Source organism: Rhinolophus sinicus, chromosome 1, assembly GCF_057876585.1.
Source record: "Rhinolophus sinicus isolate RSI-liver-muscle chromosome 1, RSI-T2T, whole genome shotgun sequence".
Taxonomy (NCBI): Eukaryota; Metazoa; Chordata; class Mammalia; order Chiroptera; family Rhinolophidae; genus Rhinolophus; species Rhinolophus sinicus.
In genome coordinates this window covers 55,421,217-55,445,546 of record NC_142501.1, presented here as the reverse complement: position 1 = coordinate 55,445,546, position 24,330 = coordinate 55,421,217, and the positions used below count along the sequence as shown (strand labels likewise).

The window sequence follows — 24,330 nt, the reverse complement described above, 5'->3', positions numbered from 1 at the left end:
TGTTGAGGGTTTTCTTGGTGAAAATATGGGGCAGCACATATGGTTTGAAATAGGAGCTTTGGACTCCAGACATGATCTGAAGGCTCTAGACAAGTTACTTCTTTTATGCTTCTGTAACTAAATGAACATCACTTCATACCATCATCACTCCAGCCATCTAAATTTATCTGCATAAATGGGAGCAGGTAACTCATTCTGAAGGACTTTAGGACAGAAGATCTTAAAACACCCACTCTTAATATGGAGAGGTCTGTAAATGAGCAGCTACTAAAAACCAGACACTGAAGTTTTTAGCTTGGACAAGGAGATAGACATTCCCAGCACCCTGAATCCGTTAGACACACATCCACCTGCCTCCATGTGTGTCCTTCACCCCCCACCGCCCCCACCAGTGGATGTTCTTGCTGACTCTTTGCAGATTAGTCCTAGGAAAATGTATAAACCTCGATCTTTGGAACCAAGGACACAGCCAGCTTGCTATAGCTATTAGGTCATTTTGCAATGCAGGCTCAAGGGAAAATAGGATCAAGGGCTACAAAAAAAGATGGAGTGGTAAAACAGAAGAAAACATCTTAATTGGAATAAAGGCTTATATTCAAAACCCAAGCAGGGTCCTTGTCCTTTGAGGGATAAAAGGTGCAAAAAACAACAGCAAGACAACAGGAATAAAACCCACATGAATCACTGTGGCATCCAGTTTCTATTCACAAAGAAAAAGCTCCAGTCCATCTTTTAATTTTTTTGAAAAATTCCTGACATTACAGAACTAAACTGAAATGTATTAATATTCCACTCTTACATTTCCATGACAAACAGAAAAAAAAAAATTCATGAGCCAAAAAAACAAAAACAAAACAAAAAAAAGGGAGAAGCTTATAAAACTAAATATGGATCTCAGCATTAACAGCTGAACAAAGAAAGGAATTAAAACGCTTTAATTAAAAAATCACGAGTGGATGATAAAGTGTGTGTAGAAACTGAAAATTTACAAACTATTTAAAACCTGGAATCGCTGACTGTTCAGAAACTACACAGATGGATCATGGGTGGTGGTGAACAGCAGAAAGGGATTATGGATGAATCTGCATTGTTCTAGCTGCTCCCCATGCCACCCGTCTCCGAAGAAAGCCTGTAACACAAAACAAGAACTCCAAGTTAGTTTTCCAAGTGCCCAGCTGAACCTCACCTCCGAAACTTTCAACCTGGATAGTGAACCCTGAAGAAGACTACAATCAGTGTTTCCATATCAAGAGTGACATTAGATTAACCAGTACCATGAGCCTGTTAACCCCTGCAATCCAAGCTTCCTGAGGGCAAATTACATCAGAACCAAAGAAAACTGAAGACACCTTGGTTACCAATTGTGGGCATCCTTCAAACTATGCTCTTTGGAATCTTTGTGGGAGATGTTAAACACTTCATGAAAATATACTACATACTTAAGTCTCCTCTTAGTCACAATACACAAAAGCATCGTTCCTTTACTGCTGAGCTTATTTTTGGTCCTCCTAAGATACTAAGGGAATAGTTTAGGAAACATTTATCTAAAAATAGCCTCATGAGGGTAATATTGAGAGCTCAAAAAACAAAAAAAAGCCTTTATTCTAGAACAGTCCTGGGTTCCTCTATCAATGTGAAAGCTATTAAGAGATAATGTAGTTTTAAGTGCTAAGGGATATCAAAGAGGGAGCAGTAAGTACAGTAAGTAGAGGTCAAGAATTATACTAAACCTTATAGTTTGTAAACCTAATTTTCAGGACTTAAAATTCCCTGTCTAAACATACCTGGCTACAATGCCTTTGTTTTAAATAGATCATTTCAAGCCCTGGAATCCAATTCTGGACTTTTTAGGAAAGGTACGTAGGCATTTGGCTTGCTTCACTGATACTCGGTAGCCAGCAAGACTTAGCTTCCATTTTGAATAGAACTAAATGTTACAAGTTTCAGTTCATAAATTTATTTCATAAAGATTTTATATTGACTAGCATAACCTATTGTGGTAACTAGTTAAGGGAGCATGAATGACAACCCCCCCATATGTATGTATCTCTTCCACAACAATGAAAGCCAAAAGCTGGTCAGGAGAAGGAAGAAAAACAAGGGCCAGGAAATAAATGAGTACTTCAACTACAAACTAATTTTCAGTCAGAAATGGTGTTTTTACCGTGGCAGAAAGGGGAGTTTTTATTCTTAAAGAGGGTAATTCTTGCCAACCCCAAAATGGGACAATTTGGGGTAATATAAAACAACAGCCCCTGAGTTTGGTGAGAACGGAAGGTTCAAGAAGGGAACTGCTAGAAAGGTTAGATCTATGACCTCAAAAAATTAAGTTCATGCAAGACGGTGCACCAAAAAGAGCTCAGAAATAACTGCCCAGAATTGATACACAGCCTGAGCAGGAACTGGAAGGGGGCTACCGGTGTGGAGAGAACAAGAAGAAAAACTTAACCAGAAATATGTTAAGGACTTTTGGATAGGACCACAACAGGGGCTGTTAACCTTTAAAAAAAATTAACACCAAGTATCTTAGGAGGTGGTGGTGGTGAAGTCAGCCCCTTAAACATCTGGATTCTTCCCAGCAATCCTTTTAAGGAGAACTCATTAGGTAAAGAGGCCTTCTAATCAAGAATTAGATGAAATAAACCCAAGTCTGTTGGGGGGAGGTGCCTAACTAAGGGAGAGCTGGGCCCCATGATGAAGGAGCAACAAGAAAAACCCTATCTGGACAATGAGCTCCAGTTGGCTCCTCTTAGTCCTTCGTGCAGATTTGGGACGTGTTAACACTAACTCACAGGCCCAATCCGGGGCAGAGGGGCCACAACACCAGGAGATAACTACTCATGAGCAAGGTTTGTTTTTTTTGTTTTGTTTTTAACACTATAAACCAAAGGGTATGTGGGGACAGGTCATGAGGACAAAAAAACTAGGCCAGTTCTCGAATGCTCTAGGAAGAACATTAATACTATCATTACCCTGGCAATATAATATGCATTCACACTGAATGGAAGACCGCCAGAGGCCTTTTGCCATTATACCTACAGCATTTCTACTCTTTTATGGAGAACTATGGTCTTGAGATAAGAAAAATATGAAAAAATAAGTCTTCAGGGAGATTACACTTGAGTAAAAGTAAAGCACAAGTTGTTAGTCCTCACTAGTCACCCCATATGATCTTTTCCTAGGGCCTCTATTTTTTTAATCTGATAAATTAGTGTATTGTTTGTGAAGGTTCCTCCCAAATCCAATTCTCTACTCATGATAGAGGGTTGGTGGGGAGACAGAAGGGTAAGAAGGGAATAGAAGGAAAGGTAAAGGGACTTGGTCCTAGTGAACCAGGGTTGGTTTAAGATGACGGGACAGAATCCAATCAAATTTTTAGGCAATGTCACAGGTTGGTTGTTCAAGATTCACCCAATGTCATTGGAAGAGGGGTAATGATAGTTCAGAGGAATACAGACAAACGTTGAGACTTTTCCCAACTTGCCTCCCATGCTGGGTAAAGAAATAACTTCTTTGTATGTGTGCCCTGTAAAAGACCCTTAGAGTAACCAGTCAGCAGGTAACAAGCCTGGGATAGACACCCGTTACCTGTTGCTGTCGGCAAGCTAAGAGATCTAAGAAGTCAGAGAACACTGCTCTTCACTAAAGAAGCTTCTTGCCAATTATGGAAGAGCCTCATGATTTACTTTGCCACAGGCCCATTTCCCTTTGTGGGGAATAACAAAGGACTACAAAATTAACCAGGGATACAAAAAGGCCCAGTCTCTTAGACTCACTAGTCCAGAAGCCACAGGTCACAATCCCACCCCTTCACCCTTCACAGCACACGGTCCACTAAGGTTCTTACTGTGGCAACTTTATTACAGCTAGAAACACAAATCTGGCCTAGAAGGCCCACTGATAACTTAAGCATTAAATAAATTAAAAAAAAAAAAAAAAAGGTTAACGGAGAAGCTTTTATTCATCAACATAGAACCTAACACATTGTTATATTGCAAGGCAGAATAAAGCTACAAAATAGTAACAATAAGAAGAGCAAGAACTGTGGCTCTAGATAAAGTATTCAACAGGTCAGACTTGGAAACAGGCACTCGGCTGATTATGGCCTAAACCTAAACACGGGTTACCACTGCCCCCACCCCCACCCTGTTATCCCCCCAAATAGTAAAAAGGAAATGTCACAAGCTCACAATTGTTTGGTTCTCACCAATGTTAACAAATGAAAACAAAAGGAACCAAGAATTACTTGAGGGAGTGCCTCAAGCTATGCCATCAGTAGGGGGAGAATCTCTGTTTCTCGCCTTTCAGTTTGTTAGTTCCACACGGCACGGCAGAGGTGCTGGTGGCGGTGGCGGCTGAAGCCCCGGTACCCTTAGCAGCAGACACAACATTTAGAGCCAGGAGAGGGATGGGTTTCATGCCAAGCAGACTGGAGACACAAGGGGCGGTCGGAAGAGGGTTGGGGAGGCTGGAGGGTGCGTCGGAGGCCCCCGCTGTGACGAGCGAGGGGGTGGTGGTGGAGGAGGAAGAAGAAGAAGAAGGGGTGGAGGGTTGAGAGAGGTTGATGCTGAGGTGATCGGGGGTCGTGACCGAGGCTGCCTGGGAGGAGGGTTTAGCGTTTTCTAAACTGTAACAGAGGAAAAAAGGAACAAAAAAAAAAGGGTGGGTGGAAGGGAAGACCACAAAAGGGACAAAGTACAGGACAAAAACCGCTTCAGTTATCAGTAAGTGCCTCTGGTTGCCAATTAGGAAGACCTAATACCAAATTGTGCCAAGCTGTCTCTCTTTCAGTCTGTAACCCACCCTCTAAAAATGTGTATTTTGCCAAATTCCACTCCACAGTGCTATTTGAAACTGCTACAGTGAAGAAAAAGCTGACAGACTGAGAAAAAAAATCACATAGCACACGCTTCCATGTATCTGACACACTGATCCAACCCAGAGGTCAGAAAGGAATGGTTTCAAGTAGAAAATGAAAGCACTCATCGATACCCAAACAAGGAACAAATGCTTCAACCACCTATCACTTGTTTAGCTTTGGGATGTTAACCCACAGAACTATTTAAATTGGTTTTTCTCTTCTGTAATTAATATGAAAGTTTGCTTCCATCTCCACAGTAAACTAACCAACACATTAGGCTGGGACAGGGGAAAGAGACCAAAGTAGGTCAACTGGCTAATTTCAAACTTCAAAGAATGTAGCATTTTCAAAGAAAAATGCTGAGAACAGAAGTGTAGATAAGAACTACAGAAGCTCCATTTCTGGTGAGGGGTTGTGGTGAGGGAAAAATGGCTCTTTGTTTTCTGACTGATTGTAATATAGGCCTTACAGACCTGGAAGAGAGAAACTCACGCACTGCCAAAACAATTCATGTTCAAAAAGCAAAAGACTGCTTCTATTCCTACAATGAACTCCAACTAACAGTGATAATGACTTGCAGCTCCCCAATAGGCAAGGAGGTTCCTCTTAAGACTCCATTTTATTTTCCTAAGTCCAGGACAGTTGCAATCCATAAAGGAGAGGTTAAAGAAAAAACTCAAGATTGCCAGAATCAGAGCAGAAATGCTCAGAATCCATTACTGAAATCAGAGAAATCTTTCTTGCCTAGTATTAATAATAAAACCAGTTTGTTTTTTGCATTCAAACTGGGCCAAGATGAGAAAGTGAAGAGTAAGCTTTGTGCAACGTGCAGAGAGCATTGCTTTGGTGTTAAAATGAAGCTTCAAGAAGTTTTGACCCAAATCCATAGCTTGGACAGTTTCATTAAATAGGATGACCCTGAAAAGAACTGACTAAACCAGGAAACCAAAGGTGGAGAAGTTCTGTTTCCTTACAATGTAGCCATTGGCCTAGTACAGGGGTCAGGCAAGAATACATTTAAACATTACCTGACAATATTCAGGGCAAGCCTACCTACCCAAGAAGAAAACCATTTCCACCTTTCAAGAACATGATTCCTATCATGTAACAATCCCCTCCACCCTCACCAAGTAGAAACAAGAGGATAAAACCTTTGTAAACAGCCTCTGTGAAACACTACTATTTCACTCTGAACATTAGGAATTTGATGTGTGTCGCAGCTAAAAAAGCAGACTCAAACATCAGAAAAGGCTTTTCTACACTAAGATTAGTAAATAACTAAGGCATAAAAAGACTTAAGGCAAAAAGTCAGAATCACTACTGGGGAACTGATAAATCCTTAACCAGGGGATATAAAGACCACGAAATAAATACCTGGTCAGTCAATGTAAGCATGACAACAATACAGACTTCATACTTATGAATTTCTTTCCCTTGTACCAGAATTTAGGAACTCAAAACTTTTATGCACAACAAAGACCAAATAATTATGATAGAGAAAATAACGACAAAAGTTTACACAAATGGGATAGCTAAGCAAGCCCCTTGGGATGTGGGCTAACACTGTTAAAAAGTTAGTAAGCAATAAAGAATGTGACCTAAGTACACGTGCTGATAAAGCAAGAACTGTAAATGCCTCGTAGGATGCTCACTGGACTGTGAATAGTCCAGCTACAATTGTGTGTGTAGTAATATTAGATAGCTCTGGGTAAGGAAAACAAGTTAGGAAGGAAGTCATTAAGGGATGAGATAGTGGGGAAAAAAGCGAAACCCACCAGGGATTTCTGAAATATTCTAATACCTGTGCCTCCCCTTTCCCACAAGCTCTGAACAATGGAACACATTTGCAATTTGAGAAAAATGGATGTTTTCAGAATAAATGCTAATGGCTGCCTCCAAGAAACTGCCTTGCTGTCACATTATTTCATTATCCTTATTTCAATTAAGGATGCTTTGGAGTCTAAACCCAATCGTGAAAGAAATACTGGTCTATATGACATGTATAGCAAGAGACCCACATTTGTTTCTAAGTCAATATGGGTGCTCCAACCAGAGCACGTCCTACTACTGAAGACATGCTCCAATCTTTCTACTCCCCAAACCATCAAGAGTCAAATTCAAACATTCTATTCCCCCTACCCCAACCCCATGCAAACTTACTACAATCTGGTTACTTTTTTTGCTACACTAAGGATGGATGAAAATAGGGCTAGATTTATACTTTTTTTTTTCCTGCCATCTCCACTTAGCTCCCTCCCATTCCCCAAATAACCCCACATTTAATACATTGTAGCTTTCCCCAACACATATACTACTTGTGCTGGCATCAAGGAGAAAAAAAAGGTAGGGAACCCTTACCTGACATTGATTAGATATTGAGCCAGGCTAATGCTGGCAGCAGATCCAGTGATGGTAACCTGCCTATCAGTAGAGCCTTCCACTGGGTTCGCAATTTTGATCTGCGCCCCAGACATCTGACGGATCTCATTGATTTTGGCGCCCTGACGCCCGATTATGCAGCCAATCAACTTGAGGGAGAAAAATAACAAGGCACACCAAATTCAGAAGCTTTAATGGCTAGGTTCAAGAATTCCATTCCACCCCACCCTATAGCCTCGGTCCACGAACCAGGCAACGGAAACTATTATCTGCATCTTACACACACTACTCAAATACTCCTGACTAAAAAACGTGAGTTACAGATTGCTGTCCACTCTTGCTGCAGTCTTCTGTCTGACCAATGCAGGTCAGAGCCAACTGCGCTGACCGACTCCTAGGAGCACTATCTCATTTCCTCAGAGCACTAAAACCAAAGATGAAACGAAACAGAGCCAAGAAAATAATAAACCTAGGAATAAAGGTACTTTTGGTTTTTACTGGCAACAAAGACACCTAAACTCATCCTACCATGATTACCACTTTACTACACAGATAAGAATTCTGGCTAAATTCTAATGCCTCTGCCTTGAGAAAAAAGTAAAAAAAATCAGTCATATATTTGCACTGTCTAATAATGCAGACATTAATAAGATGTGGTTATTAAACACATGAAGCGTGGCTAGTGAGACTGAGCAACTGAATTGATTTTATTATTCTCAATTTAAATAGCCACTTGTGGTTAGTGACTAACTACCATGTTGATCACTGCTTTAAGGATAAAGCTTCAGACTCTACAAAAAAACAAAAGCAAATGGAAATTTCTAATTTGAGGAAAAAAGGTTCTTTCTGCTTCATGATACCTCAACAATTGTTTTATCACTTTTCTCCATCGATTTTTAGTCAGGGTTCTATATACTTACAAAAATTGTAATTTGGTATCTAACCGCATTTTCTTTCCCTAGGCCTTAAAAGTGGCACATCACTGCTAAGACTTCTGTTCTCTAAAACCCATGCAACCCAACTATACTTACATCATTTGGAATGGTGAGTTCATGAGAAGTAGTCTGAGCAGATGCATCCAAACCTGCTAAAAGACAGAAGAGAGCAAGAAAGTTCAATGCACAGCATAGAAACCCCCACTGATTTGCACATTAATTAACCTAACAGAAGGAAACAAACTGGAAACCCAGCATTGGCTGTTGGGATTCATCACTAACTTGGAAGCCTCCAAGGAGGAAAGAGGGGTAGAGGGGTGTAGAAATAATGCTGGAAAGGTTCCTCTGTACACTCAGAAGAGCTGATTTCATGCCATTTCCTGCAAAGCCCAGCCTATTAGGGTGTAAGGGGATGGAAGCAAGGGGGAAGGGAGTGTGGTATCCTCAAACAGGACCAAAATCTAACCAAGTCCTTCGGCACTTCTCCCCCTTTCTGCTTAGGATTTCCTGCTGTTGTGTTCCAATTTTATGTCACCTGATGCTTACTCGCACCAGTGCCAATATCATGCCTGTTGGCCTGTTATTGGGCACCGTGGACTTTTGGCACACATGCAGAGTTGCTTTAAATATACCTGTATCAGATTAACAGCACTCCCCACCCCCAACTATCCTAACCTACACTTGAAGGTCAGAGAGAATGAAATGGCAGGTGAGGGAACTTCATTTCTCCAGATTTATTCCCTGTCTTTTGCTCAATTACTCATTAATTTGTCCTGTTTTTTATCGTTTTCCAAAGAAAAAGAAAAAAAATCCGATCAGCAAACACCCATACCCATCTATAATGACAACTGGACTGGACCAAGCCAGCTGGCTAACTCTTAAGGCTAGTTCTGCTCAGCTGTGGCTGCTGAACTCCACACTTTTAGAAGGGGGCTGGCCAGATCCATCAAGCGACCCTCAGGGGCACCAGGCCCACCCTTCTGCTCTCTCAGCTTCTTTCTGCCATGTGCATGTTGCTGGTATGTCATGGGCAGTGAAACAAGACTCCCACCAGTTTATTAATATAACAGTAGAATACTACAGATTTTTTTTTTTAATCATTACCCCAATAGCCTTTCACCTCTGGAGAGCTGGATTCAATGCCTGTTAAGATACAAGTGAAAATGAGTTTGGTGGTCTCATCCTAACCCTATCGGACAAGTTATTCCTTATACAGAAAAAAAAAAGCCCAAAACAAAACAAAAAACAAAAAAACAAAAACAAAAAACACTACACAATTTGGCACAAATGGATTGTCTCTACCCAGGTCTGTGAACAGCTGGTGGAGAGAAAGGGGGTGCCAATCAGATCAAAGGGGCAGCAGTAAGGATGGCTTACAAGAAGTATCAGCCTACCCTTTGCCTGACAAGCATCCCCAGACCTCACCCCAAACCTTCCAGGGCCTTTTTTTTTTTTTTTTTAGAATAACTCACCCCAAATGAAAACCAAGTTAAACACATTACCTCCTTTGATTTAGCCACAGAAGATAGGCAAGTTTAAATCAGCAGGATGCTGGGTAACGAAGTTTGTTTTAAACAGATGTCAAACCGAGACCTTGGGGCTGGCCTCTCTCTTGCACTACACCTTACAGAAATAAACACTGAGGTGTCCATACCACTGAATCCGGTGTTGCCATGCGTCATGGGAAAATGAGACTGTTGCATTGCCAACTGGTGCAGCTTGGTCAACTGCAGGGAGGAAACAGGAGAGGTTGGCATTAGAAGAGTAACAGAGCCAGGGCTCAAGCACATTCAAATTTGAAAATGCAGAGCTCCTGATCCCTCAAGTTGACTACTACTCAAACTACAACAGAGCATAAGGATGGGGTTTATATATCGAAATCCTGGGGATGGGCAGAATATGAAGGGTTAGAACAGGAACCAGTACAAGAGAATGAATGCATTTTGGGTGTGTGGGGAAAAAAAGCAGCAGCACCTGCCCGACAACCAACCCCTTGTGGGCTATTTAATGAAGGTGTTTGCAGCCATTGCAACAGTTGCCCCAGGGACAAGCACAGACAGGCTAGGTAAACAAACTGTGCAGTGGTGCTAGGGGAAAAAAACACCATGCAGGGTTCTGTCAGTACTGGGAGGAGGGAAGGAGATGAGGGGGCAGGGAGACTTCGAGGAGGAGAGAGATTAAGATGAAACCAAACAGGGTTTAGCCCCTCCCCCACCACTAGCTTCCACAGCTATTTTTCTTCATTTCTGTAAATTATTTTGGCTATTGTAAAACAATTCCTCTTCAAGTGTACTTCCCTTCCTGGGGCCTACCACTAACCCAGAGCCAAACTCAACTTCCCCAGTCTAATGCTCAGCACCTGAAAGGATTAGTAAGGATAGAGGAAAAGTACAGAAAGAAATGCCCTTAAAAGTCTGAAAAGCAGCACTTTTTAAATGAGTTTTTAGTGGCAAGGAAGGTTTTATTGAGTTGAATTCCCAAATATTCAGCTTCCTATCCCTCCCTGTATAAATAAGCCCCTTTCCCACCCCTCCAGATGCTTTTTAAATTGTCACCTCAAATTGAGAAATAGCACCCAAGGGCAAACCACCTCCCACTCCCTCAATGAAAGGATCCCATGCAGAGATGCACAGTCCACTGTCAAGCTGTGCAAGACGACAAATGACAGAACACCAGGAAACACTTTTAGAGTAATCTGGAACATGGGGGAAAAGCAGAACCTAATAATTTGCCCAATAATAATTTCCAGGGATTAAATATCAAAAGGCAAATAAAGTGTTTCTATGCCCTGGTTGAACATTACTTAAGGGCTGAAATAGGGATTCACCTTGTCAGGAAAACAATTTAATATTGCAAATGTTTAAGACCCAACTCACTTCTGCCTACACGGAAGAAAAGAGAGACAATTTTGGATGGGAGAGGGAGCTTTTCAAAACAAGAAGCGAAAACAAAACTTACATCTGGCTGTGGAATGGCATACTGTCCTTGAATGGTATAGGCCTACAAAAGGAGGAAAACAGTTCCTATTAAAAACCAATCACGGACAGCCACCCAGTGGGGGAAAAAGACAGATTTCAACTAGCCAGGAAGCCAGAGTTGAACTAAAGAATGGTGAGGCCAGAGATTAAATGGTATCTCACAAATACAGTCAGACCCAAGTTGGCCTTCTTTGAACCTTAAATATGGGGAAGCCTATAAAGGGAGCCATGTTCCCTGCAACCAAAGGCAAAACACACATCGGTTTCTTAATAAAAATGTGGGGAGATTAAGCAACGCTTCGATTGACCAAGCCCCCCTTTTTACTCCCTGTGTACAAGATAGCCTAGGAGAAAAACGGTCTCTTCCCTCAACCACCCCAACCCTTTTACTAATCATGGTGATGTGAATGATTTGTATTTGCACAAACCTACATGGCACATTTCAAAACACTTCCCTTTCCCTGTCTCATTTTTCTCTACGTCTGCCTAAAGACTTTAAGTGCACTGGAAGCTGGCTGAGTCCCTAATACTAGGGAGCTGACCACAGGAACGCACTCTAAATCCTGCCTTCTCCCACCTCCCCTCCATAAAAGGCACTTGCAGCTCCCACTATGCCCTCCTCCCCCCACACCATAACCTCCCGAAAAGGGAGTCGGGTCTTCAGGGCAATGGGGTGGGGGACGAGGAGGAGCAGGAAGGGCAGGGTAGGAAGGAGTGGCTGGTTAAAAGGATGTGAGGCTGCTCACATCAGTGGCCAGTACCCCCAAAAGTGCACCCAGGTAGGGGTGGGAAGGTGAAAATGGGGGAGGAGTGGGAGACGGGGAAGAGGGGTTGAACAAAAAGAAAAAAAAAAAGAAGAGTTGGTGTTACCATCTGGTGGGCTACGCGGCCTGTGTGAAATGAGGTGTGGGGGGGTCAGTCCAGGTCCCCGTGGACAGGTGGTGTCCACAGCACAAAAATCACCAGCGCCACTGGCCCCCCGCGTGTTGGCAGTCTCGGCTGAGGCGGAAGGATTGAGTGAGCCTTGGAGACTGAACATCCCCTCTCACCTCTAGAGGTGGTCCCTCCAGGTCAGGGTTGAGGCACATGGACGGGGTGGTGTGGGGAAAGCTCGCACTGTCGCTGCCTGTGCTGTACCTGTCCTGTGGATAAATAGAGGATTTCAGTCTCCAGGGCTGTCAATCCGGCACCTTGTCACCAGCATGAAATTCACACAAAAAAAGTTGTTTAATTTTTTCTTTTCCTTTAAAAAGTAGCTCACAACACAATTTGAAACGAGCTGCAATCAGTCAATTAAAAAAAAAAAGTTACCTAGTGGCAGATTTTACACTGCTCAATTGGGCTATTTTCAGTAAGAATAAAGGGGTAGGGCAACAGAGCTGATGCCAGCTCCTGGTCAGTTGTAGAATTAAGATGAACCCCTATGGAGCCCACTTTGTCATAAACGACACAGGTCAATCTGTGGACATAGTATGAACTGGATCATTTAAAAAGGCTCACGGGAATAATCCATGACAGGGCCACTCCTGGGAAGAAGCTGTAAGCTTTTAGAGGGTTTATAATTTTCAACTGAATAAAGGGGAGGGAGGAAGGAAAAGGAAGCAAAGAGGTAAGAAGGGGGTGGTGGGTAGGGGAGGGAAGGAAAGGGAAATGAAGGAAGAATTGTAAATAGAAAGGATTGCTGCTGCATAGCATGGGACTCTTTATAATCCCAAAGGGGAGTGGAAGGATCCACAAGAGCAGGAACCTGGAGTCCCTGGGGAGGAGGGAAAACTCCTAAAGCTAAGCCTTGCTACACTGACTCTGGGCCTTTGCTTACCCTGCCCCTATCCAGACTGAAAGCTCTTTGACCAAACCAGCTTGTACAAGGCTAGTGTTAAAAGTAAGGCACTGAACTAACTGTCCCAAGGTAACACTGTGACATGATTAACTCCTTGTGAAAGCTCAGAACTATATGACAAACTAAGTTCCCAAAAACTTGCTCAGTTTTACACCAACTCAACAGAATGTGAATGAGATAGACTTCCAGTTTACGCCTTCCCAGTTTAAATACAAGATGGGAATAAATAATTGTGCTTAGAACAGGCCAGCCCCACATGGCAAAAGGAATTTTGAGCAATGAATTTGTTTAGGCAGCTACCAAATTGAAGGTCACTACTCCAACCTGAACCCCAATATTTTAAAAACTGACTTACCTAATCCCCAAATACTAACCAACAAAACGTAACACTACCATGGTGCTGGGTCAATGCTCATCATAAAAATCTAAGTTCATTATAACCACGTGCCAAGGATAAGAGTTTAGGTGGGTGAAGGAGGAGCAGAGGCCATGGGATGCTTTGGTGTTCTTACTCTAACACCCAAGGTCAGAAGCACCACATCCCAACATGCTCTCCCCCTTCCATTCTTGCACACTGAACCCTTACCCCAGCTGATTTGTTATGCCATGTGGGTTCAAACCAGTGTTTATGAGGTTAAGAGCGTGGGGGACATCACACTGGAGTTTGGGAGTGAAGGGGTAGGAGTAGGGGAGGGGAGGTGGGGGGAAGGGGAAGTTTGTAGGACACTCAAGTTCTGGACCGACCCCCAATTTTGAGACCACCATCCAGAATATCCCTCAGAGGTCCAACTCTTTGCTACCTTTATTCAGACCTCTAAAGACTATCTATCCCCCACAAAAAAGCATGGATGGGGTAGGGGTTGGGAGAGTAATGACACCAAGGCAATTTAACCCTTTCTTCTAATCCAACCCAGCTTAAATAACCAAATAAATTACCTCTTCGAGTGCCTACAAAACTCCCATTGCCTGCTAAAAATTAAATAAGGGCTTGGCATTCATAGCTTTCTCCAGTATAAAAAAAATAAATAAAACTAAAAGCAGGTCAAACTATGGCCAGAGTACAGGTTTCAGCAAGCATGCAGAGTGGCCTGATGTGCTGCTGACAAAGTCGACATTTCAAATATAATCCTCGTTCATTTCCAGCCCAGCAATAAGAATTTTCTTACCTGACCACCTGCAAAGATGACCGGAGAACTGGACGGCTTGGGCCGGTACGGGATGGTCACGCCCTTCGGGGGGGACTGGGAGAGAGTCAGAGGGGAAAAAAACAAAAAGAGATAAGGTTTCAAAGCTGCTTCAGCTGTGTGGCTTAAGCTCACACAGGTCAGTTAAATTAAAAACTATTATTTCCATCCCCTCACCTACCAACGTCTCTAGCTAAATCTAATCTGAAATCATCTGCAGTTATTTGTCTTTAAAGCAGTAAAATAGTCCGTGGACTACACAGCTCACAACAATTCTCATCAAGGCAGATTCCTCTGTAATAATTTAGGTATCATTTCCACGTTTTCAAATAAATCTAACAAACACGAAAAACCTCTAGTACATACGTACATTTTAGTTGGTTATTTTTAGGATCTTACATTTTGGCCTGATATTAATCCAAAACAAGAAATAAAGTACCCAAATGTTACATCTAGGAAAATGCAGACGCTGTCTATAAATAGTTCAAAGGCTCAATCAATATTTTCCTAAACTCTACTTGGAAATTCTACTTTCCTTTGTCACCAATATGGGACCAACTCCGTATGACAATTCTAAAAAAATGTAATTTCCTTTTGCTATTCTTGTTTTAATTAAACAGCATATACCAGGACCTCAGAAGTCATTCATAAACACCATTATGGACCCATTTTTTCCCCATATAACTACCGGTTTGAATACAATCCTGCCTCAAAACACAGAAATTTAAAGCATGTGTCAAAGTTGAACGTAGCCAAAATATTATAATCCAAAAGGCAATTTAACTTAACTTGTCAGGAACCCAGATACATACATCTTGTGTCCATCCAGTCCAAGGAGAAAATCTTCCCCTACCAACTCCACTAGAATTGCTATAGCCCAAAAGATCACCGCTGCTTAACAGTTTCTATTTTTGCACAAACTCTAAGACAAGTCAAAGCCGGGGAAAGGAAAATATGAACTCAGGAAACCTTTTCCCCACCCCCATTGGAGGCTTCTAATAGGGCCACCTAATTCTAGTCTTACTAAATATAGATCAGTCTGTCTCCCCTAGACTCCCCCTCCCCCCATTCTCAGCATGAGCCTGAGGGCTTACCTCCAACATGACCACGCAGATCTGTTTCACACACTCAATGATGGATTGCGGAATGCCAGCAATAGTGATGGCCCGCTCAGTTGAGTTGGGGAGCATATCCCCTGCCACCTGGACCTGAGCCCCTGTACTCTTTGGGGTAAAAAGAAATTAAAAAATCAGAGAAAAACAGCTCATACTTACTCTTCCCATTCCTCCCAGTAGCAACTTTAGAGTCTAAAGCTCAATAGACACTTATCCCACATCCTACCTTACCCTTTTTATCCTGCTTTCATTCCAGATAGGACTGTTTAATCACAGTTATAAATTAGCCTTAGAAAGCCAAGAATAAGCCTGAATAACAGCCTAAATTTATTCTGCTCTCAATAAAAGGGTACTTCTAGATAGTTTGCACTCAGCTACTGTTTGCTTTATGAGCCATCAAACAAAATCCCCACAAATACCACCTATCTTTCATTCTCGTATTCAGCATTTATATTAAGCCCATTCTATGTGCCAGGTACCATCCCAGATACTTGGAATACATCGATGAACAAAACCAAAATCCCTGCTCTCATGGCATGTACAATAGTCTCTGAAAATCTCCAACTCATTTTCCTGCAGGAGTCAAATTTCAGTCCAACATCCAATTCAGGAACTCCCAGATTGTCAAAAGCTTCCATATTCAATGTAACTAACTTCCACAATTTAAATGAGGGCAGGATAACAACTACATCCCAATATACCTTCCCATTTCCCCCTTGCTATTTAGGAATTTGGCCAATGGAAATATCTGCTACTTTATATATCAGATTGTGATCTCTTTAACGTGAAAAATTATGTAGCCTCATGGAAAAGTTGTCCAATTAATAATAATAAAAAAAAAACAGATCATATACAATTCTGGTTAACTTTCTCAGTCTGATTTATTGTTGTTAAAATATATGAATTGTAAAGGAAAAAAAATATATCAATTGTACAATACTTTCCATCTCAATACAAACTGTAATCTTCTAGGACTGTTACTTTAATAAAAATCTTCACCTCAACAAATACTAACTTTTCATAGCTATACCAAGAGCTAATAGAGGAAGCCACATTTATTAGGTTGGTGCAAAAGTAACTGCAGTTTTTGCAATTATTTTTAACCTTTTAAACAGCAATTACTTTTGCACCAACCTAATAGAATAATTAACGTTTCAAAAAGGATCACAAAAGTTACTAACCTCTCTTATTTCCTTGATCTTGCAACCACCTTTCCCAATGAGAGAGCCACACTGACTAGCAGGGACCACCAGCCTTAGGGTGACTGGGGGTCTACTGGCAGCTGTGCTATTGGTCATAGAGCTGCTGATATCCTACAAAAAGAAATTCGTCACACCACCAGAACACACAAGTTTTAAGCAAATCCCTGGGAACCAATAACTGCCATGAAAGAACCACTTATCCTTAACAGAGACATACTATATCACGATCCACCATCAACAAATGCCCCAAAATGCCCCTCCCACCCGCAACTATTTCTGAAAAGATAAAAATGCCTACAAACTGCCTCAAAATTAGTCCTATATATTTTTTTATTCACCCTGGGGAGAATGCTCTTGGTAGAGGGAGAAAAACAATCATTAGTTTGAAAATTAAGAGTTGAATGGGCAAAATAAAACACTGAGGTAAAAATTAAATAAACTGAGAAAGATGAAACAATGCAACCCCAAATTCAAATAACCAATTCTATGTTCTTAGAAAGCTAGAAAGACTACGTATTACACTTCTATATATCACTGTTTTAATTTCTTGGTAGTATTACCATTGTATAGATAACAAAATTGAGGTTGAGTACTTGCCCCAATATTTAAAAAGCTGTAGATTGGAAAATATAAAACTGTATTGGCTGCAAAGCCCATAATCTTTCCCATCAACAATATGCCACACCCAAAAAAGTCATGCTTTCAACCTAAATTTAGCCTTCTAAGATTAATGGTTTAAATTATCACTTCTCAGCCTAATCGCTATAGAGGAGCAAGACCTGGGAACCATTTACACATAAACCCTAAAGTGAAGGACATGTTTCCTATGTGGTTGAAGTATGAAACATTTCTGAATGTTTTTTAAGCCACAAATTCTGGATAAGCAGGGTCTTGTAGGTCAAAAGGTAACATTTCTGATCTTGGCAAGGGTAAGATTTCAGGCACCACTAAGTATCCAACCACCAAGCAAGCAGCGGCCAGAAGCTCTCCTCTGCTGTGGTATCAATTGCACGATTAGCAATCAGCACCACTGCAGGAGGGATAGGAGGAGGCAGACAGACCTAGGGCAGTGGTTGTTCAGCATCTGAAAACAAAGGTGGCCTAGTGAACAGCAAAAACTTCCTTCTGCCAAAAAGCCTAAAATTGATATTTTGCTTCTGATAACCTTTAAAACATATTCCCTCCTTATATGTATAGCTCCAAAAGAAAATTATCAGATTGATTTTTTTAAAAATATAACTGCACGCAAATTGAAGATATCTGTTATTTATGGGGTATATTAGGATTCAGCAGGGCCCCTAACAAAAACACATTAATTTAGTTCACTAACTATGAATTGAGGCCATAAAGTTTACCAATGCAATGGTGACATACCTTTCAAAACTGTTGATCAAGAAATAAAAATAAAAGATACTGGTTTTTCACACAAATTTTTTACATTGAGTCCCTGGTATTGTCAAACTACGTTTTAGTAGTCAAGTGACTTATTTTGTAACTGAGGGAGGAGGGAGAACAACAAACCTCTTCCAGTTTGTCAATGATCATAGCAAAGGCTTTGAAGATGGCATTAGTGGGTCCAGCCAAAGTGATAATTCTCTCAGGACAATTCCCTTCTGAGATGTTGATACGTGCACCACTCTGGATAGGAAACAGAACCAAGAGGTTAAACAGACAAAAGAGCTGAGCATACGCAGTACAGACCCTGCTAAATAAAGATGGGCCAGGAGCTGCCTCCATACGCGATCCTGACACAAGGCAAGTCAGCATCATTTCAAATACTGCTCTGTGTTTATCCTCAAACACAGACTACAGAAGTTGCCTAAAGTCTTGAATGGAGACTTGCTAGAACTACATTTCCCAGCATACCGTCACTACAAATAATCAAGCCAGAAAAATAACAGCTTCTATTGAGACCTTCCCCTTTCTAATCCCTCATTAAACAGAATTTTTGCTTGTTTTAAGTTTCTAACTTCCCAAGGTAACAGTCCCTAAACCCCGCCCCCCCAATAACTCACCTCCTCGCGCATCTTCTTAACTGATTCTCCTTTCTGTAAGAGGAAAAGTCAAGAGTGAGTTCCAACTACTATTTCAACCCAGACTGACTAACTAGTAATTAGAGTTGAAGTGAAACTGTCTTACCTTTCCGATGATACTGCCAACTTCCTGCGATGGAGAAAACTAGTGTCAAATAAGAGGAAACTCGAAGTGTTCACTTATCATGAGAAGGAATTTTTAACCGTCCAAAGCAATGGAAAGCCTAAGATTTATTGGGAAAGGGAGTGGGCAGACTTATTCTTTTCTTTGCTTAAAATGTAAGAGAACCTCTCACAGAATTTTGAAGGAATCCAATCAATGCAGGAGTGATTTAAGTGTTACCTTTGTGTTAAATATAAATTATTTTTATAAGTACCAAAAATATCATTCCCCTTAAAGTTTCCCAGAATTGTCTGGGCAGGGGAAACTTATCTATCACAAGCTATAGCAACCTCTATGAGAAAAATCTTATCATCCAGGTATGAGACAGTTTTTGGCTCTAGCCTCTAGTAAAGCCTTTCCTGCTCAGTGGAGCTTCCCAGTAAAGTCTGTCCATTTTCCCACTACACTCTCATCTACTCAGCTAGAGAGGAGTGCTAAAGCCAGACACCCCACAGTGCTAATCTGATGAGCTCCAAGATCCATGCCCTCTCTTCCTGGCCCCTCCCCTAGCAGTTACTATGACCCAATTTACCAAGCTGGTGCATACCTTTCCATGCATAAGTAGCCGGATGGTGAGAGTGACGTTTAATCCACCTTCGATCACACCGGTGTCCATGTCGAGCAGTGTTCTGGAGAGCTGGACTTTGAGTGGTCAAGTCTTTGGTCACTGGTGGGGGTGAAAGCCAAAAACTGAAATACAAGCACGACCAAAATCAGAGGGGGAAAACAATAGGAGAAATAAAATGTTATTTTCACCATTATCAATGTTTTTTGACTCTTCCTTAAGTGATAGCCTATCAGCTGGCAGGCTTGTATACATCCAGCACAACTGCATTAACGACAACCATTAACAGCTCAGGTTCTGTTAAAGACTATGGAAGGTGACAGTCTGCTCTCATTAATGGTTGGTTTTCTGCTGACTCTCAGGATAAGGAAGATTCCTTCAGTTGGCAACGGTTCTAAGGGGAACTGCTGAACGTGCACCAGTTGTCCTTCAGGAGAATTAAGCTTCAACAGGATACAGAAACACCTGGAAATCATAAGGACAAACCTCAAACTGACCAACTACACTGAGGGCAAATGACCTTTTGATTCCGTTAGGTAGCAGCTCAGACTGAAAACTAGAGAGTACACATGTAATTTTCTTACTGGTAACAATTTCTAGGTAAAGAAATTGAGATGTATCTCACATTAAAATTTTATCTGTTGATAAGATGACACCAAATAATTTTTAAAAGATTTGAATCAACAATCTCATTGAAAAAGGCATTATCTGAAATGTCTTCCATGGAGGCTGGGGTTCCATATTCCCCTTTAAGAAATAACTCAATACATTAAGCACAACTTAAGTCCTTTCTCCTACCCCTTCTCCCAACCCAACTTGATAGTCACTCATATTTGAACATTTTCTTTGCTTCTGTGTTATTAATTAACCTTTGTTACCAGTCTTTATTCAAGTCTCTTAAATTTTCTTCCAAAGAAAACAATCAGAATAAAACGGGTATTGCTAAAAACTTATCGTGTAGTTCTTTTAAGCAACAACAGTAATGAGCCTTTCCTAGGAAGGAGGCACTTTCCCCACTTATCTTCTGAAACAATTTCACATTTCTGCTTTAGAACACTGATTATGTGAAGAGAATTTGCTTTTGGATATACCTTTGCCTCCAATACCTTTTTAGGACTTAACAGAGGTAGTTTTTTTAAAAAATCTCTCCAAAGTGGTTAAATTTCTTGGAAATTTTAGTTAGCATCCATCCCTTCAAAACTCAACAATGATCTCTCTCTTACAGCTAGTTTTCCCCCTTCAAAAAACAAGCCACCGTTTTAACTTTGCTCTAACACAAAGCCTTACCCTAAATATTTAAAGTGTTTTAAGTGGCTGCCAGACCGTTCTGTATATGGCAAACTGCCCCCTCACTACCTTGAGAGTGTGATTTTTTAAAACATGAGCTCTGCACCCCCAAAGCGTCCCTCTGCCCCATTTTCAAAATAATTAATTGCTGACAAAATCCCAGAATCCAACACTTTTCAATCATGGAAAAACAATAGTGCTTGGGGGAGGGGGGGAAGATGGGACAGAGTTAGGTCTGTAAGAGTAACTTTTCTTTTTAACATGGTAACAAACTGGCAGTTAAATTCCTTATCCCTACCCAAATATCACAATAACTAAAGTTTGAAATGGCAAGAAAACAGAAAACCTATTTGAAGCCATTTCTAACTCAAAATCATTCAAGAGATCCCTGTCCGATTTCTCTCCTGACTTGTCAATGTACCCAACCCCAGGAATCCAGCTGTTAATCCTGCAGTCCATTACCCCTTCTCCTATTAATAGCTCTGAGTCTATATCGGCAGGCATTTTGTAATTTCAAAATTCGTTACCCCGAGAGAACGTTCTGAATAACTCTAACTGGGAGCCCGTCTACCCTTTAACTCCGCAGCTCCCCACCCCTCGGTCATCTTAGCATTTTCCACTTAAATAATGCCCCCCCCCCCCATCCCTCGACTATTAAAGGAAAAAAACGGTTCGGACGGGGGGGGGCGCTGCGATCCAGGGGGAGGGGCCGGACTAGTAGCGCCTCCTCGAGTGGCTGCGCCAGCGCCTGACCCCCGCGGGGAGCCGCGCTCACCCGCCCGGCCAACAAGCCGGCCATCGCCTCCCCCAACCCCCCTCAACCAACAAATCCACCGCTGCCCCCCCACACCGCGCGCGCGCCCTCTTTAACTCCTGCGCAGCCGCCACCGGGAAAGGGCGGGGGGAGGGGGGAGGCCTTGCGCGAGGCCTACTAGGCCGCTCTACAGCCAGGGCCTCGCGTGAATGGCCGTCCAGGCAGAGTGAGGGGGTAGACGCTCACGCGAGACTACGCGAGGCCGGGGCTCGTGACGAGGACCGGAGCCTGCTAAGAAAGATGGCAAGAGTGGAGATGGAGCTATAACCAAGGGCGGAGGGAGAATTTTGAAGCTTACCTGCAGGCGCGAGGCGACTGAGGGGAAAAGGGGAGCGGGCGGGAAGGGGAAGGGCGGGAGGCCGGGGGCGGAACAATAGGGGCGGGCGGGAAGGCGAGGGGGGCCCCGCGGGCGGGCGGAGGAGGAAGGGGGGGTGGAGGAGGAGGAGGAGGAAGGGGGAAAGAGACCCCGGGGCGGGTGGAGGGCGGCGGAGGGCGGGCGGGCGGGCGGAGGGCGGGCGGGCGGGAGAGGGCGCAGGCTGCGGCTGCTCCGGCTGCTGCCTCTGCTGGTCTGGGAGGGGGACGGGGCGGAGCGGCCTGCTTTCAACCCCGCGCACCCTCCGACCCCGGAAGCGCTAAACGCCCCGGGGGCCGGCGAGGCGACTGCGTTGTCCAAACCTTCCTCACGCTAAGCGGACGGCCTCCCAATAGCCTAGAGCGGCTCCACGGACAGCGCCGGCACCAGCGAGACAGCAGCTGGTGGCAGATGGCGAAGTCTATGATAGAGCGGCAGCATGGGGGCAGGGAGGAAACTAGTGGCCTCTAGTGGGCTGGTTGGAAAGCCCAGGCGTAAGTGCAGAGAGAGTTGGCAGTCGCCATGGATAAAGGAGACGAGGGATAAAGGAGACAAGAGGGAAAAAGGGATGAGTGAGGACAGAGTGAGAAGAGACAGGAGAAACCCAGAACCTGTAGTGATACTCAAAAAAAGAAACAGGAAAATCTAATTTGCCACTTTGGAGGGAACTTTTACACCAACTCCTTACTCTGAAAATTGGTAATTAAAAGGAAAGAATTAAGCATTCACCCTCTTTTTAGGAAGAACTGCAGTTCATTCGTAGTCGATAAGGGAAAACTCTTAAGAGTTCTATCTAATAAATGTAAAAGGAATGAAAGGGTTAGAAAATCACCATTAATTCTGCGACTCAAAATGAAATAGATTCAGGCAAGTGTCATAAATCATCAAATCTTTAAGCAAAGGTTGTTAGGGAACAGGATATTATTATAGTGCTAAATGTCACCATACAGCTTATTTGCAAATTGCACAGAAAAAAAAAAAAAATCACTTAAAATGGAGAGATCTGGTAGTCAACATCTTACCCAATGATCAAACTTTGCATCACTAATAGAAGGACAACTTTGACGTTATGTGGGCTTTGATGAGATGCAGTAAGAAGTATGTAGTATTGTCTTAAATTTCTTGTCAAAGTGTTTAATCTTGATCTCATCAAGCCTTTAGACCTAATTTACACTTTATAGGAAATTTACAAGGGATAAAGTAACAAGTGAAACATCACAGTACAAGGAAATAGGTAATCAGCAAATCCAGAATGTGAGACATTCTATAAGACCTGCTCTCTTCAAAAAGGCAATGTAATGAAGGAGAAGGAAGACAAATTTAAAAGGCAATAATAATCAAATGCAATGTGTGGATCTTGTTTCAATCCTGTTTTTTTTTTTAATTGCTATGTAAGATATTTGGGGGACCATTAGGAAATTCAGACATGAACTGAATATTAGCTAACATTAGGAAGTATTATTAATTTCCTTAAGTGTAATAATGGAATTGTGGTTATGTAGGAGAAATACTATTTAAGAGGTGCATGATGAAATATTTAAGGGTGAAGGGTCATGATGTATGCAACAGACTTTCAAGTGGTTCACATAGGCATATTAATAAAGCAAATACGGTAAAGCATTAGCAATTGTTGAGTATGAGTGGTAGGTTTATGGGTGATCATTGTATTGTTCTTTAAACTTTTAAAAAGTAATTTTCAGGGCCGGCCCAGTGGCTCAGGTGGTTAGAGCTCTGTGTTCCTAATGCTGAAGGCTGCTAGTTCGATTCCCACATGGACAGTGGGCTCTCAACCACAAGGTTGCCAGTTCAATTCCTCGACTCCCGCAAGGGATGGTGGGCTGCGCCCCCTGCAACTAACAACGGCAACTGGACCTGGAACTGAGCTGCGCCCTCCACAACTAAAATTGAAAGGACAACAACTTGACTTGGAAAATGTCCTGGAAATCCCCAATAAAGTCTTGTTCCTCTTCCCACCCCATCCCCCCAAAAAAAAGTAATTTTCATAATAAAAATTGGAAAAAATATGTGGAACGAGATTGGCAATCTTAATAATTATTGAAGCTAGGTGATGGGAATATGGGAGTTCATTAAACTGCTCTCTCTACTCTTGTGTATATATGTAAATTTCCACATTAAAAGTTGAACGAAAAGCAACAACAACAACAAAAAACAACAGAAGAGCCCTGGAAGGGAGAAAGACAAAATAAGGAGAAAGAAATTGAAAGAGATAGCACATACAGGGTTATTATTGAACCTTGTTCAAATCCTTTGAATGTTAGTTCTGGTCTTAGTATTAGCCAAGCTTTATTGGGCAACCCCAATTCAGTGGAGTCGTCTGAAGAGCGATAGCTTCATTAAGTAGAAAATAAGGCTTTGGGACACCAAAGCCTTTGTTCCCACCCCCCATCCCCAAATGAGGAAGTAGACATTAGGAACAATGTGAGACAGAAATAAAAAGAAATCTGTCACTTGGCAAAGGCAGGGGCAGAACAAATACTGAAAGAGGGAATGAAGACAATGTGAGGGCTCCCAGGAAAAAGCAAACTAAGGCTTACTGTGAGGCTTGGGCTGAAGGTCAGATTAATCTCAAGATTTTACAGTGGGGTCATTTATACCCCAGGG

General features: G+C 42.2%; 1 protein-coding gene across 36 annotated transcripts; it reads right to left on the bottom strand.

Annotated features, from left to right (window-relative positions):
• Nucleotides 1-666: 666 nt before the first annotated feature.
• On the bottom strand, nucleotides 667-21,926 carry PCBP2 (poly(rC) binding protein 2). Of its 36 annotated transcripts, XM_088799736.1 has the most exons (16): nucleotides 21,655-21,926; nucleotides 19,238-19,380; nucleotides 18,634-18,657; nucleotides 18,510-18,542; nucleotides 18,016-18,132; nucleotides 16,474-16,605; nucleotides 15,273-15,400; nucleotides 14,160-14,247; nucleotides 12,203-12,295; nucleotides 11,134-11,175; nucleotides 9,830-9,902; nucleotides 9,280-9,318; nucleotides 8,272-8,327; nucleotides 7,220-7,389; nucleotides 4,302-4,627; nucleotides 966-1,129 (listed from the first exon to the last, which is right to left on the bottom strand). In XM_088799736.1, the coding sequence occupies exons 2-16, from the start codon at nucleotides 19,304-19,306 to the stop codon at nucleotides 1,071-1,073; spliced, it is 1,449 nt and encodes a 482-aa protein (XP_088655862.1). In that variant the 5' UTR covers nucleotides 19,307-19,380; nucleotides 21,655-21,926; the 3' UTR covers nucleotides 966-1,070. The 36 variants fall into 36 exon arrangements, with proteins under 36 accessions (XP_019580006.1, XP_019580007.1, XP_088655839.1 ...); XM_019724447.3 differs by lacking the exon at nucleotides 4,302-4,627 and having other exon boundaries at nucleotides 667-1,129; nucleotides 14,160-14,234; nucleotides 15,272-15,400; XM_019724448.3 differs by lacking the exon at nucleotides 4,302-4,627 and having other exon boundaries at nucleotides 667-1,129; nucleotides 8,272-8,324; nucleotides 14,160-14,234; nucleotides 15,272-15,400.
• Between the last annotated feature and the right edge of the window lie 2,404 nt (nucleotides 21,927-24,330).

Coding starts and splice junctions, on each gene's coding strand:
- PCBP2 (XM_088799736.1), bottom strand. CDS start 19,306: ATGGACACCGGTGTGATCGAAGGTGGATTAAACGTCACTCTCACCATC. Junction 18,658..19,237: donor GGCTACTTATGCATGGAAAG/GTATGCACCAGC, acceptor TCTCCATCGCAG/GAAGTTGGCAGTATCATCGG. Junction 18,133..18,509: donor TTAAGAAGATGCGCGAGGAG/GTGAGTTATTGG, acceptor TTTCCTATCCAG/AGTGGTGCACGTATCAACAT.